The sequence below is a fragment of the Piliocolobus tephrosceles genome, chromosome 8 (assembly GCF_002776525.5).
Source record: "Piliocolobus tephrosceles isolate RC106 chromosome 8, ASM277652v3, whole genome shotgun sequence".
Lineage (NCBI taxonomy): Eukaryota > Metazoa > Chordata > Mammalia > Primates > Cercopithecidae > Piliocolobus > Piliocolobus tephrosceles.
In genome coordinates this window covers 79,640,482-79,657,459 of record NC_045441.1, presented here as the reverse complement: position 1 = coordinate 79,657,459, position 16,978 = coordinate 79,640,482, and the positions used below count along the sequence as shown (strand labels likewise).

Below are 16,978 nucleotides of genomic sequence, written 5' to 3'. Positions count from 1 at the left end.
TTAGTAGAGATGGGGTTTCACCGGGTTAGCCAGGATGGTCTCGATCTCCTGACCTCGTGATCCGCCCGTCTCGGCCTCCCAAAGTGCTGGGATTACAGGCTTGAGCCACCGCGCCCGCCTAGGAGTGTTTCTTATCTTTGTAAGTTTACTTGCAGTCCAAAGGGAGCTGATAAGAACACAGCTATTTTTAAGCAAAATAGCTATTTATTCAGCCTGTTGTCATGCCAAAATGTTCTGTGCATATACCACTATAATTAGCACATCCTTTGTAACAGGCAAAATTGTACATCAAGTTGTATTTCATGTTACCTGATTATATAAAAATGTAAAATGAAAATGAATTATCAATTCCTTTTAACATTCCTAGTAAACAATTCAGCAGTAGATATGAGGCACAAAATCTTAGTAAAATATGACACAGGGAGAGCAATAATGTAACTCTTGTTTAAACTTAACTTGTCATAATTTGCTATTAATATACAAAGACAACAAACTTTTAAAACATTACATTTACTAAGATTCTGGCAATAAGACACAGCATACCAGGCTTGCCACTCAACTTGTTATTGTAAGTCTCAGCTTCAATATGAAGCCTTTTTTTTTTTTTTTTTTTAAATCAAAATCCTGCTTTTTACATGCTAAATATCTTGGCAAGTAGGCCATTAAACACAGTAATGAACTTAAGACAGCAAGAGTGAGGAGTTAACAAAAGCTAAACATTGCAGCCTAAACAAAATTCATACGAAAAATAAACTATCACTGGTTACATAAAATTTTCCTGACTGGTTAAAACTTAGTATAAAACATGCATTTTAGAATCTTTAGCTATCAAGTTCAAAAAGTACCAGTGTCTATTTAAAATAATTCCTCTCCCAAGCCAAAGTGTAATCAAAATTAATTCAAATGACATAACACATTCTAATGCTAAAAAATATTCATTATTACTGAAGTGGAGGTAAATCTCAGAGCTTTTGGGGCTTTCTCATGCTGCAAATGGCTGTTTCTCTGGTTCACTGAAAGCAGCATATGACAGCATCCAAGGATGACACTAAGCTCAGTAAAGGGCAAGACTGCTGGTAGCCAGCTCTGACCTCCCTGTGAAGCATGGCTACTGTGTCCAGAATATAGGATGTGTAGGATCAAAGGCACACTATTCTGCTAGCTAAAGAGATAGCAAACCACCCCCCCAACCCTGAAAGCTCCTTCCCCAGGTAAATAAAAGTATACAAGGGGAAAAAATTAAAATACACTTATCTACAGAGTAAGGGTTTTCAAATATTAATGTAATCCCTCCTTCAAAAATTTTAACTAGAGTCATCTGGTCATTTCTGATTACATCTTAAAGATACATCCAGATTCAATTTCTGTTGGTTTATCCTTAGACACTTCTAGTCAAAAGTATTAATTTTATTCCCAAATATCTTAACCACTAGTATGACTGCAGTGTCTTATCTCCCAGAGTTATCAAGCACTGGAAGAAAAAAACAAAAAAGATGTTCAAGCAGCAGGCAACATTTATGGCCCTTTCACACAGTGGCATCTGAGTGGCTACTGAAGAGTCCAGGAATAATTCTAAAAACAAGAAAATTCATGCATTTTAGTAAATATGTTGTAGTTTTCACAGTTGAAATTTCCTCATTGCACTTTCTTTAGAAGGGAATCCTGATTTTTCTTAATGTTATGGTGAGTCAGGACTTGAACTAGCAGCCTTCTTTTTCTTCTTCTTACTGTGTTTCTTATGCTTCTTTTTCTTTTTCGTTTTTTCCTGTAAAGATAATTCCATATTATACATTACTATATACAAATATGCAAATTAAAAGCATCTTTACCATGCTTCTCCTAAGCTACTACATAATTCCAAACAATCCATACAACCAAGTAAACTACTCAAAACATTTCTCGAAAAGTCTCAACAACCAGCATCATGAGGACTAAAAGAGTTCTTGTTGATTTTCAAAAAGACAGGGAGAAACTCTTAAGTCATTAGCACATTTACGTAACTTCTAACAAAATTTCCTAAAGGAAATAAATTCAATTGAATCACGCTACCAATCACCGTATTTCATGCTATACAACTTCTAAAGGTAAAGTAATTACAGTTACTGGAAAGCAGTAACCACAGAAAAACATAATTGTTTTTTGTAAGATAGTTTTCAGACAGAACAGAAATATTAAATTTGCTAGTTTTCAGTAAATAGGAACACAGGTACTGTGTACTGCTCAGACTGGCAGCACTAATTGGAGTTGTTGTAATTATTAAATTAAAATCAATTAATTAGTACAAAGTATCAATATATAGTTAAAAAGTTTATTTTGTTAAGCAAAACAGATGTCTGATTTTTAGAAGAAAATGCCACTAAAGCCTGGTAAAAGTAGTTTAACTGAGTGAATTGAAGGGAGCTGGAGTTTTGCTGAAGTCTGACTCTCCTATTTCTGTTACAGAAGGCAGAACTTTTAGAAACATGGATACTTTGGAAAGGTGGTACCAAATGAGAGACTGCTGCTAGTGTATTGATATTCAAGAGAAGAAAATGAAAAGCAAGAAAGGAGAAGAGACCTATAAGGATGGTAACAGCAGAGCTTCCTATCCATTTCCTATCTATCAGCACTACCTACTCTCCCCTCTCTCAAAGGCCTCTACCACTCTGTGGCACTAAGCTAATTTTCATCATTCTTTTTTCACTACATGTTTGAAGTACATAGGAAACTTTACAGAGTCCAAAATCTTGTAATTTGGGCTTTTAAAACTAAGTTTTGGGTATAGGTTGCTTTTTTTTTTTTCCACAAAAGGACAGCTGAGCACTCTCTTCTAAAAATCACTTTCTTCTTAGCTTCCATGACACCTCTCTGCTGGTTTTCTTCTATCACTAAGACCTCTTCATTTCCTTTGCCTGCTCTTCTTCCTCTACTCAGCTTTTCTGGGGCTTCCTTCCGTTGTTTTCCACATACTCTTCCAGTCACATGCTTTACTTTCCACTTAAACACCAATGAAGCCCAGATCTTTATATGCAGTCCTACACTTTGACCCCAGGACTGTAAGTGCCTCACTAACAGCTCTACCTGGGATGTCTGGTAGGCATATCTGAAATTACCACAACAAAATGCTTCATCTTTCTCTCCAAATCCCCAGCCACCTTAGTAACTGGCACTACTTATCTGTCATTTTGCTTAAGTCAAAGAATCTAAGCTATCTTTGATTCTGCTCTTTGCTTTAACTCCAATGTCCACATTCAAAGCACCAAGGAAGTCTTACATCTAAGTTCAAAATGTATCTCAAATCCATCCTTGCCAGTCCAACTCCATTACTATCACTGCTGTACAAACATCATTCCTCACTTGTGCCCACTTACCTCCTGTACCAAAGCATTTACAAAATGTAAAGTATTTAAGTTACCTTTGTTTAAAACCCTCAGAACAGCTTCTTATAACATTCTGATGAAAACACACTCTGCTGTGTAATGTCAGTAAGCCTCTGCTTACTTCCTACCCTCATTGTATGGCATTCCTCTTTCCCTACCAGGCATTAAGCCACTTACCTTCTCTTAGTCCCTCAAATATAACAAGCTTATTTTCACTATAGGTCCTTAAGAGCTCTTCCCTCTGCCTAGGATATTCTTTCCTTTGATCTTCATGTGGTTGGCTCTTTCTTATAAATCAGATTTCAGCTTAATTTCACTTCCTCAGCGAGGATTTCATGAGCCCCTCCCCACAGTATCTCTCTCACGTATCATACTCTTCTATCTTGTACTCCATTATACTCTTAAGACTAAGTGCCTGCACAGAAATGCTTCATACATACACAACTAGCTGAAAGCATAGAAACAGTGAAAGTATGCAAATACTAATGTGATTATGTCTTAATTAATCTGAACCACAGACCAAAGCTATCTTCACCCAAACTACTTTCACATTCAGAAAAAACAAACAAAAAAAACCTTATTTGTCATCGTAGGCTTGGAGCATATAAAATGTTATTTCTGAATCATTACTAGGTGAGCCTTCCTATCAGAGAAGGTACCTCGTTTGAAGAGTCAGGGAAATTCTGGGAAGGAGTTACTCAAACCTACCAATGATGATGTTTTCATTTTTCTTTCACCTTTCCCTAAGAAAATGCCTTCAAAGGTCATCGCTCACATTTATACTGAGGACCCCTAAATTACTTTGCTGATACTGTTTGCATTACTCTTTGAAAATAATCTGTTAACCATTTTCTCTTGGTTGATCTCCTTCTTATTTGGATACTACTTCTATTTTCCTTAATTCACCTCTTCTTTCTCTTTTCTTCTCAATTTGCATTAATAGCAGAGTTTGGCTTTAAAAACTATCAAAAGAATCTTTATTAATGAGTCATTTATGTTGTCATATTCTTATTTTTTCATTGCAGCTAGTGCTTGGAGAGGCTTTTTCTGTTATTACCAGATTTGGCTGATTTGAAAGTAACTATTATCAAAGATAACGGAAATCACCATACTTTGGTCTTTCGTATTTCATATTGTAGCTTAAGAAAGTCGAAACAGAAATTTGAGCTTATATTTCTTGTTTTTTATTTTTTTTGAGACGGAGTCTTGCTCTGTTGCCAAGGCAGGAGTGCATGCAGTGCAGCGATCTCAGCTCACTGCAACCTCTGCCGCCCAGGTTCAAGCGATTCTCCTGCCTCAGCCTCCCGAGTAGCTGGATTACAGGCACCCACCACCACGCCCAGCGAATTTTTGTATTTTTTTTTTTTTTTAGTAGAGACGATGTTTCACCATGTTGGCCAGGCTGATTTTGAACTCCTGACCTCGTGATCCACCGGTCTCGGTCTCCCAAAGTGCTGGGATTACAGGTGTGAGCCACCGTGCCCTACTCTGTCGCCCAGGCTGGAGTGCAGTGGCGTGATCTAGGCTCACTGTAAGCTCCGCCTCCCGGGTTCATCCATTCTCCTGCCTCAGTCTCCCGAGTAGCTGGAACTACAGGTACCCGTGACCACGCCGGGCTAATTTTTTTTTGTTTTTAGTAGAGACGGGGTTTCACCGTGTTAGCCAGGATGGTCTCGATCTCCTGACTTCGTGACCCACCGCACCCGGCCCTGAGCTTATATTTCTAACAGTAAAATACTGAAATGGAAACAGGACATGCTTGCTACCAGGGCATTTTTTATTTTTCATGAACCATTTTGACTTTCTCCTCCTACCCATTAAGTGAAGCTGCTGAATACACCACACCTTTCCCAACAAATACTTATTTGGTCCCAGTAAATCCAATCAAGCTTTCCCATGACTCATTTTATATTAAACCAAAACACCTATGCTATTGTCTGTAAAAATGTTAAGAGATACTTGCTGTTGCTTTTTCTCGTTCTTCACTGCTTTTCTTCTTTTTTGCTCGCACCTAGAAAGTTTTAATTTTTGTGGAGAACAGAAGACAAACATGTAATTTGCACTCAAGGCATTTTTCTTTCATTCTCTATCTTGCATCTTCAAAATTTAAATGTAAAAAACGTTTTGACAATCACAGGACATTTAAAATAACTCCTGCTACATCTCAATGAGGTTTCAATAAAAAACATATAATCTCAGCACTTTGGGAGGCCAAGGCGGGAGGCTTGCTTGAACACAGGAGTTCAAGGCTAGCCTGAGCAACATAGTGAGAGTCCCCCATCTCTACCAAGTAAAAAAAAAAAAAAAAAAAAAATAGCTGGGCACAGTGGCATGTGCCTGTAGTCCCAGCTACTTGGAAGGGTGAGATGGGAGGATCACTTGAGCCCAGGAGGTTGAGGCTGCAGTGAGCCCTGTTTGCGCCACTGCACTCCAGCCTGGGTGACAGAGTGAGACTTTGTCTCAAAACAGGCAAAAAAAAAAAAACATCAGCTCTGAAATGAGACAGATTAATGTCTGAATCCTATCTTAACTCTCAACATCTGTAAAATGGAGGTAATATCCACCCTCAAGGGGAAGTGCCTAAAATACAGCAGGTATTTCTCTCACTCTATGGTGCTCAACAAATGGTAGCTCTATATTCAGTGTAGTTGGTATAAGCCAACAGCTTAAAATTCTAAGTAAGAATTATCATCCCATTTATATTTTATTTCAATCTTTTTGAGTGTGGTACACTGGATTTAAACTAAACTGAGGCAGGGAGCAGTGGTTGGTGTCTGTGATCCCAGCGCTTTGATAGGCCAAGGTGGGAGAATTGCTTGAGGCCAGGAGTTCAAGACCAGCCTGGGTAACCTAGTTAAGACTCCACCTCTACAAAAAAAGTTTTGCTAAAAATTACTGGGGTATGGTGGCATGTGACTGTAGTCCTAGCTACTTGGGAGGGTGAGGTGGAAAATCACTGAGTTCCAGGCTGCAGTGATCTATGACTGTACTGCTGCACTCCAGCTTGGGCGACAGAGCAAGAACCTACCTCTAAAAAAATAAGAATAAATAAACTGAAAGTTGCCAAAGCTTTCATAAGCTTTCATATTACATGTTAAGCCCAAATGTAAGCTATTTCATAATAAATTTGCTACCATGTAGCAGACAAACATAATACAATACTAATGCATTACATATAAAACAATATTTATAAATTTGCCTAATGTTGAATTGTATAATTTTGCTGCTGAGTGGCTACAATATTAAATACATCACAAATACATTAAAATGCAATCAACAATAAAAGAAAGCATATAAGGACTTAAAATACAACACAAAAGCATTAGAGATCACAAGCTCACAACAGAGATCACTAACTCACTAGCTCTTTTTACCGAGAACCTAGGAAACAAGATTTTTATTGTTATTCTTGTTATTACAATGACTAAGGGTGACAGATGTACTGCATCTATATTTAGCCAGGCAGAGATGAGGGATGCTGTCACGCCATGTCCTGAATAGCCCTGTACATCCTTCACAATTTTTGAATAGCCTGCTAAACATTCACGTGATGAACCTGTTTACAATACACAAACTAATTTTTTTTTTTTTGACAAAGTCTCGCTCTGTTGCCCAGGATGGAGTGCAGTGGTGCGATCTTGGCTCACTGCAGCCTCCGCCTTCCTGGTTCAAGCGATTCTCCTGCCTCAGCCTCCTGAGTAGCTGGGATTACGGGCCTGTGCCACCGTGTCTGGCTAATTTTTGTATTTTTAGTAGAGACAGGGTTTTGCCATGTTGGCCAGGCTGCTCTTTAACTCCTGACCTCAGGTGATCCATGCGCCTTGACCTCCCGAAGGGCTGGGATACAGGCGTGAGCCACCACGCCCAGCCCAGAAACTAAATTTTAAAAAATAAAAAAAAAATTTTTTTAAAGAGACAGGGTCTCACTATGTTGCCCAAGCTGGTCTTGAACTCCTGGTCTGAACTAATTCTCCTGCCACAGCCTCCCAAATTGCTGAGATTACAGGTGCCACAAGAGGCTGAGCCACTGCACCCAGCCTCTTGTGCAGGATTTTAAGATACATTTTAAGATAATGCCACCACATGGTTTTTGAAGGGCATATGTAATACACCTGCTAGAGCCTGCATTTCGTTTTTTTCTTAAGATTCTATGTCTTCTGGTGTTATCGCATTGACTGACCGATTAAGATGGAGTTTCGCTCTTGTTGCCCAGGCTGGAGTGTGATGGTGTGATCTTGGCTCACTGCAACCTCCGCCTCCCAGGTTCAAGTGATTATCCTGCCTCAGCCTCCCGAGTAGCTGGGATTACAGGCACCACGCCTGGTTAATTTTTTTTTTTTTTTTTTAGCAGAGATGGCTTTTCACCATGCTAGCCAAGCTGGTCTGGAACTCCTGATCTCAGGTGATCCACCCGCCTCAGCCTCCCAAAGTGCTGGGATTATAAGCACGAGACACTGCGCCTGGCCTGGTGTTATGGCATTCAATCATTTACACTGAAATACAATTTCATAAAATTACACATTATTATCATTATTATTTTTTTAGAGATGGGGTCTTGCTATGTCGCCTGGGCTAGAGTGCAGTGGCTATTCACAGGCAGGATCAGAATGTACTGCAGCCTCAAACTCAGGGCTCAAGCAACCTTCTTGCCTCAGCATTAGCTTTCATTTCAGGAGCAATTACAAGACACTGCTATAAAATGGGGGCAATAGATCTTACAGGACCGAGTGCCACTGTTGCAGACCAAGAACAATGAAATTAGAAAGGAGAGAGGCACAAACAAACAAAAATGCAAGACTCAGGGAATGGGGAGATGAGGAATACAGTAGACAGACAGAGCTGGGCAGGACTGATACAGGAGGAGGCTAATACGGAAACAACTAAGGAATCACGAAAACCAGCTCTTGTTGCAATCTGCTACCACCCCTTGTAAGCAAGGGTAAGATCCTCAACTCTTTTAGATTATACTAATGGTGGATTAAATATGTTGATTGCCAAAGAAAGCTACAGTTTTAAAGATAAATGATTCTAGGGCAAACTTGGCTTAGATTTGACTGTAATACCAAGAATTATACAACCTTTAGCCACCATTTACTCTGTCTCAGGTATGATGCAATGCCTTTCGTAATTTATCACCTCATTTAGTTCTCACAACAAAGTAATATGTATGTTTCCTGCCAACATTTCTTCTCCACTTAATGACCTTTCTATGCCCCGAAAAGTATCTCAAAACACAACTAAATAGTATCAACTAAACTGAGATAGTATATGCAATATTCTATTTTAACAATGTAAGAGAATGTTGGGTTTCAACATGTTGTATGTTACACAGCTTCTTTCATGTAATAAGAACGGTAGCAAAATAAAAAGAAAATATTAGAAGACTAAAAATATCTCAGATTGGAAAGGTATGTGGAAATATGGTTAATTACAAAAAATAAAAGATAATTATATTCTGGAAAAAAGCAAAACTCATTCTGAAATGAAATAACTTTCTTTTTTTCATACTAGAAAGGTAAATAAATTAAATATGAAGTATTTCTTTTTACTAAGTCATATTTATTAAATCAATTACTAAGCATTTTGAAATAGAGAAAATGGATTTGATCATATACTTACCTCCTCAATATACTCTGATTCTGACAAAGACTCAGATGATAAAGGTTTATCTTCAGAATACATCTTTCTCTTTTTGCTGAGTCCTTTAATATCCTATGAAAAATAAATACATTTATCTTGACTCAAAAAGATACACTTTGTCACATACATTTTATGTTTCTAAGTTCTATTTAATTCTTCTAATTATTACAATTACCCATTTTTATTTTAGAATGCCTAAAAATTGTAACATTTATGAGGATTTGTCTTTAATTCCATTAAAGCAATATTAAATAAATTGAAGAGAAGTAACTACATATCCATTTAGATGTACTATCCACCTTATTTTCTTAAATTATACAGAATAGACTTTTAAAGGCTCATATGAAACCACGCAGATGATGTAAGATTTGGTTCCTTTGTATTTTAATTCTTTTGTTTCTATGCAGGATTGGATTAGATAGGCCTAGTACTGCAAAAAAGAAAATAAATGGGTAATTATTTGCAATGATCTAAAAGAGTCTCTACATAGTAATTCCTTTAGTGCATTTAAAGTGTTAAATGTAAATATGTGTTTAAAAAAAAATTTTTTTTTTTTTGAGACAGAGTCCTGCTCTGTCGCCCAGGCTGGAGTGCAGTGGCGTGATCTTGGCTCACTGCAAGCTCCGCCTCCCGGGTTCACGCCATTCTTCTGCCTCAGCCTCCCAAGTAGCTGGGACCACAGGGGCCTGCCACCACGCCCGGCTAATTTTTTTTGTATTTTTAGTAGAGACGGGGTTTCACTGTGTTAGCCAGGATGGTCTTGATCTCCTGATCTCGCGATCCACTTGCCTTGGCCTCCCAAAGTGCTGGGATTACAGACATGAGCCACTGCACCCAGGCAAAAAAATCTTAAACTCTTAGTATTTTTAATGTTAAAAGTGAGTAACTCTGGAGAAGGAGAGGGGACTGAGATTGGGAGTAGTACTTAGGGGCTTAAATATATATTTGAAGAAATAAAAAATTATGACAACACCCAAAGCAAGTATAACAAAATGTTAAGATTTATTAGTTGCATAGTGGATATGCTGGTTATCATTTTATTATTTTTCATAGTGCTGTTCTGTATATTTGAAGTAGTTCATAACAAAAACAAAACTACACAATGGAAAAAGTGTTCACCACCTAATCTTACATAAAAAAATTCAGGATATAAAACTTTTTATACAGCATTAGTCTAATTTTGAAGACAAACAAAAATGCAGAAATAAACTAACAGTGATGATCTCTCTATGCGCTAGATTATAGGAGACTTCCTTTAGTTTCTGCAAACAGCATTGTTATTTTGGCTGAAATGTTAAATGTTAATTGTAAGAAAATGGACTCAAATCCCACTACCAGAGATTAAACACTATTAAGATTTTTGGAAACATCTTTCTACATGTATGTTTACAATATTATATGAATACTTGCTGTTTGGAACATGCTCTTCTCACCCAATAATATCTTTCCATGCCAACTACAACATCATTTATGGCTGCATTTAACATTCACGAAAATGCCAAATTTACTTAACCCATCTCCTTCTGGAGGACAGGAATATGGACTCTTTGCTATTAAAACAAAGTTGAAATAGAATGAAGTGTAGTACGTGAGTGCAAACTCTTTAATAATGATGACTAAATCAAAGACCAACATAGCCTTCACACAAACGTAATCCTTTTCTCCCACCGTGTCCAAAATTTGTCTGTCACCCATTTATGAATCACACTTTACCAAGAAGCCTCCCTCTCAGGCTCTTTATCAATTGTATCAGAGAATACACTTTGTATTTTCTTTGTCTGTGTATGTGTGGTATTCTTTTTTCCTTATTAAAGATCATTAATTTTTTGTGTTACATATTCTTTTTTTTTTTTTTTTTTTTTTTTTTTTTGAGACGGAGTCTCGCTCTGTTGCCCAGGCTGGAGTGCAGTGGCCGGATCTCAGCTCACTGCAAGCTCCGCCTCCCGGGTTTACACCATTCTCCTGCCTCAGCCTCCCGAGTAGCTGGGACTACAGGCGCCCGCCACCTCGCCCGGCTAGTTTTTTGTATTTTTAGTAGAGACGGTGTTTCACCGTGTTAGCCAGGATGGTCTCGATCTCCTGACCTCGTGATCCGCCCGTCTCGGCCTCCCAAAGTGCTGGGATTACAGGCTTGAGCCACCGCGCCCGGCCTTGTGTTACATATTCTTAGAAGTTTTTCTTAGTCTGTTCATTGTATTTAAACTTTGTTCACAGTTTAATTTTTGCAATCAGTTTTTGCCATTCGGAATTTGAAATATATGGTCAGAAGTTTCTGAGTTTTGAGGCATAAGCCTTCCTCACTCCAGTACTGTAATATTCACCCTTTCTCTAGTTGCATTTTTATACATTTAAATCTCTGAGCTGTCTGGGATTTATCTGGCTTTATGTAGTGGCCAGCTTTATATTTTCCAAATGATTAATCATTTTGTTCCAAGAAATGCCATCTTTATCATATTACTACATTCCACAAATTCTCGAATTTTGACCTGGACTCTACACTGTCCCACTGTTTTGTCTATTCCTGTACTAGTACTGCACTACGTTAATTAAAACATTCTTATAATGTGTTAATATCCAGTATGGCAAGTTATATCCAGGAACATGTTATGACTCTCCATTTATTCAATCTTCATATATGTCTCTGAATAGACTTGTATAGTTTTCTTCAAATAAGTACTGCTTACTTCTTTAAAATTTTCCTATAGTTTTTTGGTTACTACTATAAATGGGATATTTTCTTCCACTGTATTTTCTAATTGAGTATTTTATTATCAGCACTTTCAGAACAATTTTAAATAATAAAGGGGATAAAAACAATGATTATGTGACTTAAAATTAAAGACTTCATATGATTATAACAGACACAAAAACCAAGTAAAGAGATGCCATGAACCAGAAAATGTTGTTTCTTTCCAACAGAAAAATGGGCAAAGACTATGAAAAGCAATGCAAAGAAAATGAAATATGAATGGCTAATAAACAAGTTAAGAAGCTCAACCATTTGTATACATTAAATTTGCAATAATGACATCTCCCTGGGTTGACAAGTATGTGAAACAAGAGTATTTTTACACACTAGCAAGAATGCAAAGTAACAAGCACTTGGGCAAGCAAAATGTTCACAAGTTAAATGTACATCCTAGAACTTAGAAATTACAGTCCAAAGTATCCTTTAGAAAATTAACAGTAACTGGCCTGGCGCAGTGGTTCACACCTGTAATCCCAGCACTTTGGGAGGCTGAGGTGGGCGGATCACGAGATCAAGAGTTCGAGATCAGCCTGACCAACATGGTAAAACCCCATCTCTACTGAAAATACAAAAAAGTAGCCGGCTGTGGTGGCACATGCCTGTAATCCCAGCTATTCAGGAGGCTGAGGCAGGAGAATCGCTTGAACCTGGGAAGCAGAGGTTGTAGTGAGCTGAGATTGCACCACTGTACTCCAGCCTGGGTGACAGAGCAAAACTCTGTCTCAAAAACAAAACAAAACAAAACAGTAAAAGAAGAAATGGGTAAGAAATATCCACAGCAGCACTGTTTGCATTACTGAAAAATTAAAACAATCTAGATGTCCATAAAAAGAGGAATGAAGAAATAATTTGTGGTGGATTAATTAGTAGAATACTATAAGCAAAAACAAACAAACAAACAAACAAACTTGAAAGTATCAATAAGGATAGATGTCAATAGTAACGCTGAACGAAAAGAAACAAGTTTCAGAAGGAAACACAATGATACCATTTTGATAATACACAATATTCTTCCCATTCCGTAGGTATAACTAAAAAAAAAAAAAACCACATACACACAATATTCTGTTATTTATGAACACATACTAATGTAATAAAAGTATATAAATGTGGATGGGAAAGACATGCACTAGTTTCAGGATCAGCTACCTCAAAGGAAGAAATGATAGTTTGGGGACTTTTTGTTTTTTTTTTTAAGAGATAGGGGTCTTACTCTGTCATCCAAGCAGGAGTGCAGTGGCATGATCATATCTTACTGTAACCTCCAATTTCTCAGCTTAAGTGATCCTCCCACTTCAGTCTCAGGAGAAACTAAGTAATCCTCCTGCCTCAGCCTCCCAAAGTGTTTGGATTACAAGCATGAGCCATTGTGCCCAGTCTTTTTTCTTCTTCTTTTTTTTTTTTTTTTTACATAAAACAAGACCTGAAGCCAATGTAAATCATTTACTAATTCCAGCTGGTAAATATATTAATATTTGTTGATTATATGTGTGTATATTACTCTGTATCTAATATTTTAAGTACTTAAAAATTGCAGTTCAGTTTTAATATTTCATGTTTCTACGTTACCAGATTTAATTTCACACATACTTTTTTGTTGTTTTTTTTTAAACAGGGTAACCACTTATTTTATAATTGTTCTGAAAATCAGGAATTAATGCTGAATTACATCACGTCCTTCTGGCAACTCCTGAAATAATCATATGGTTTCTTTCCTTGATCAGTTAATATGGCAAATCATATTAATAAATTATCCTTGAATTCTTGGAATTGGTCATTATAGTTTCTTTTCTAAGTGTGTTTTTAAATTAAATTTTATTTTTTTTCAATTGAGATGCAGGGTCTCACTCTCTCTCCCAGGATAAAGTGTAGTGGCATGACCTTGTGGGCTCAGTCTCCCAAGTAGCTAGGACTACATCATGCCTGGTTAATTTTTAAAATTAATTTTTATTTGCAAATTGTTATGTAAACCACTCCTAGGCATATACCCAAGAGAAATGAAAACATGCATCCATACAAAAACTTGTGTTTATAAATGTCCATAGCATCATTATAATAGCCAAAAGGTAGAAACAAAACCAAATGCCCATCAACAAATGAACGGACAGAGAAATCAGCTCCCCTCGCGCTGTCACACACACACACAAATGGAATATTATTTAGCCATACAAAAACACCAAAGTACTGATACATGCTACAAGTTGGATGAAATCTGAAAATACTATGCTAGCTGAAAGACACAAATGGTTACATATTATATGACTGCTTTTATATGATAAATCCAGAATAGGCAAATCCATAGTCAGAATGCCCATTAGAGGTTACCAGAGAATGAGGGAGTAGTGGTGATTATTTAATGGATATGGAGTGTTTTTATAGGGTGATGAAAGTTTTGAAATGTGAGATGGTGGTTGCACAATACTGTAAATACATTAACTAATACTGAATTTTATTTTTATTTTTATTTTTATTTATTTATTTATTTTTGAGATAGTCTTGCTCTGTCGCCCGGGCTGGAGTGCAGTGGCTGGATCTCAGCTCACTGCAAGCTCCGCCTCCCGGGTTTACGCCATTCTCCTGCCTCAGCCTCCTAAGTAGCTGGGACTACAGGCGCCAGCCACCTCACCGGGCTAGCTTTTTGTATTTTTTAGTAGAGACGGGGTTTCATCATGTTAGCCAGGATGGTCTCGAACTCCTGACCTCGTGATCCGCCCGTCTTGGCCTCCCAAAGTGCTGGGATTACAGGCTTGAGCCACTGCGCCTGGCCAAATTTTAGTTTTAAAATGTCAATGGTATATTATGTGAACTGCACATAATATACCATTGTATATGGTATATACCATTGTGTACCATGGTATATTAAATGAAACTGAAACTGAATTTCAGTTTCATTTTCTATCATTAAAAAAAATATAAATTCTGAGTAAAAAGATAGTGACACTGGTCTATAGTTTTAATACTGCCCTCTTTAGGTTTTTCTTTATTTTTAATAACCAGAATAACAATTTAAAATGTAAACCAGAAATTAAGATGGGCATAAATTCTGCTTTAACTATACAGATAAGTTATAAATGAAGGTAAAACATCTATTTACAATAGTAAGAAGATTTTTCAATATTTATCTATAGTATATTCAATTTGAAAGAGAAATTAATGTTCTTTAATTGGAAGGGCCTTCTTCAAAATGATTTAAGAAATCAAAGGAAATGGGCCGAGCGCGGAGAGGCCGAGGCAGGCGCATCACCTGAGGTCAGGGTTTTGACAGCAGCCTGGCCAACATGGCAAAACCGTCTGTACTAAAAATACAAAAATTAGCTGGGTGTGGTGACACACACCTGTAGTCCCAACTACAGGGAGGCTGAGGCAGGGGAATCACTTGAACCCAGGAGGTAGAGGTTGCAGTGAGCTGAGATGGCACCACTGTACTCCAGCTTGGGTGACAAAGCAAGACTACATCTCAAAAGAAAAAGAAATCAAAATAAATGTTTAATCTGCTCATCTGCATTATTTTGTACTTTTAATCTGAGATAATCCATTAATCTACACAAATTCAAACTCTCGGCCTAGAATACTCTTTTGATCCTTTATCTTCAATAACGAATCCAAATTAAAAATTGTTTTAAGTTGAAACAAAATATTACAAAAACGAAATAAATACATCTCTTAAGTTAAAAAGAGGTACATATTATTATTTCTTTAAGTCAATTAAGTATTATATGACAGACTATCTTAAGGCAATGTAAGAGTATAGTTACCTTTCCTCTCTCAGTTCCATCTTTTGACTTCTTTTTCTTTTTTAAACTATCCTAAACAAAGAAATGTAGGTGTCAATTTATCAATCAATAAATGTTAAGGACACAGCATTATAGAACAAAGACAAAAATACCCAAAAAGCGATTTGCTCTATGACTGAAAGAAGGCTACTCCAATCCCAGAATATTATTCTGAAAATTTAAGAGAAATGTATGTTATGTATGCATTTGCTTGTAAGCAAATAGGCTTCTTTATTTATCTGGCTGTATACCAAATTTACTTTTAAAATGGTAAGTATTGTCTGTAATACCCACATAGCTTATTTTAAAATAGGACTTCGTGCCATAGACTGTGTGCTTATGGTGGTCACATGCACTGGAGTTGTACTCTAACTTGAGAAGGCAACAATTTCTTCTTTTGAATCCTTTGAGTTCTAGCTATTAATCTTCCTGAGCCTAGTTTCCTTATCCACTTTGTCCATAGATTACCAAATTACTTACTAAAGTTGTTGAGATTAAATGAGTTAATAAATTAAATGCTTAGAATTGTGCCTAACACATAGTATGCACTCAATATACGTTAGCCATCATTATCATGAGACTGGCTCTTCTGTTTTAAAAGACAAAGAGAAAACCAACATTTACTGAGTACTTTCTAGATGCCAGGTATTTTGCCAGAAGATCTCTCACAGGGGCAAGCAGCTATCTGTTATAAATGCAGACAGCTGCTTTGGTTTCCTGAGACTCTAGTATAGTGTTTGTCAAACTATGGTCCATACACACCCTGGTATCAGAATCACACAGGCCACCTGTTAAAGATGTAGGTTCCAACTGTAATCAGATACTGTATCAGACTCCGGGGACAGGGCTCAGGAATCAACACTTTTTTTGGAGAACTTTTTAACTTTTTTCTGACCATTTATGTTTGAAAGCCAACTGTGTGTCTGATAATTCTGGTTAGTACAGAATAAATTTAGGTATAATATAGTAGAAAGGACACTGGACCAGATTTTAGAAGATAAAGATTCAACTTTTAATTCTAATTCAGCTGTATCATTTAAAGCCAATGCTTTTTATCTGAACTCTAACTTCTTTATGAAAACAAGGACAATAATGTCAGTTGCCATGGAAATGTGGAGACATGGAGATATATATATGAAAGCATTTGAAAAATTATTAAATGTCACAAGCAAGATATTATCAAGTACATCAATTAAGCGGCATAGAACATCAAAGTACAAATATCAGACTATCTTATTTTTAAATTGAGAGCAACTTAAGGTAGGAAGAAAAAATTAAATGTCTTTGTATCCAATATATTAATAATTTAAATAATTTACCTTACTGTCTGATTCAGTTTCTGACATGGAGCTTTCAGAAGATTTATGTGAACGGTTCTTCTTTTTCTTTCTCCGTTTTCCTTGTTTCTTATCCTACATGAAATATTTTTAGAAACATTTGCTTTCTGTCTCAAAAAT

General features: G+C 36.8%; 1 protein-coding gene across 2 annotated transcripts in view; it reads right to left on the bottom strand.

The window, feature by feature from the left end:
* Positions 1–424: 424 nt before the first annotated feature.
* The window catches only part of FAM133B (family with sequence similarity 133 member B), a 29,757-nt gene continuing 13,203 nt past the window's right edge, over positions 425–16,978 (bottom strand). The window contains exons 7-11 of one of the 2 annotated variants that reach the window (XM_023226615.2): positions 16,841–16,933; positions 15,504–15,554; positions 8,979–9,071; positions 5,323–5,370; positions 425–1,765 (exon numbers count right to left, since the gene is read on the bottom strand). In XM_023226615.2, the coding sequence (XP_023082383.1) occupies positions 1,679–1,765; positions 5,323–5,370; positions 8,979–9,071; positions 15,504–15,554; positions 16,841–16,933 (372 nt within the window). In that variant the 3' untranslated portion in view covers positions 425–1,678. The remainder of the gene's footprint in view (positions 1,766–5,322; positions 5,371–8,978; positions 9,072–15,503; positions 15,555–16,840; positions 16,934–16,978) is intronic. The other variant, XM_023226616.2, reaches the window with a different exon arrangement.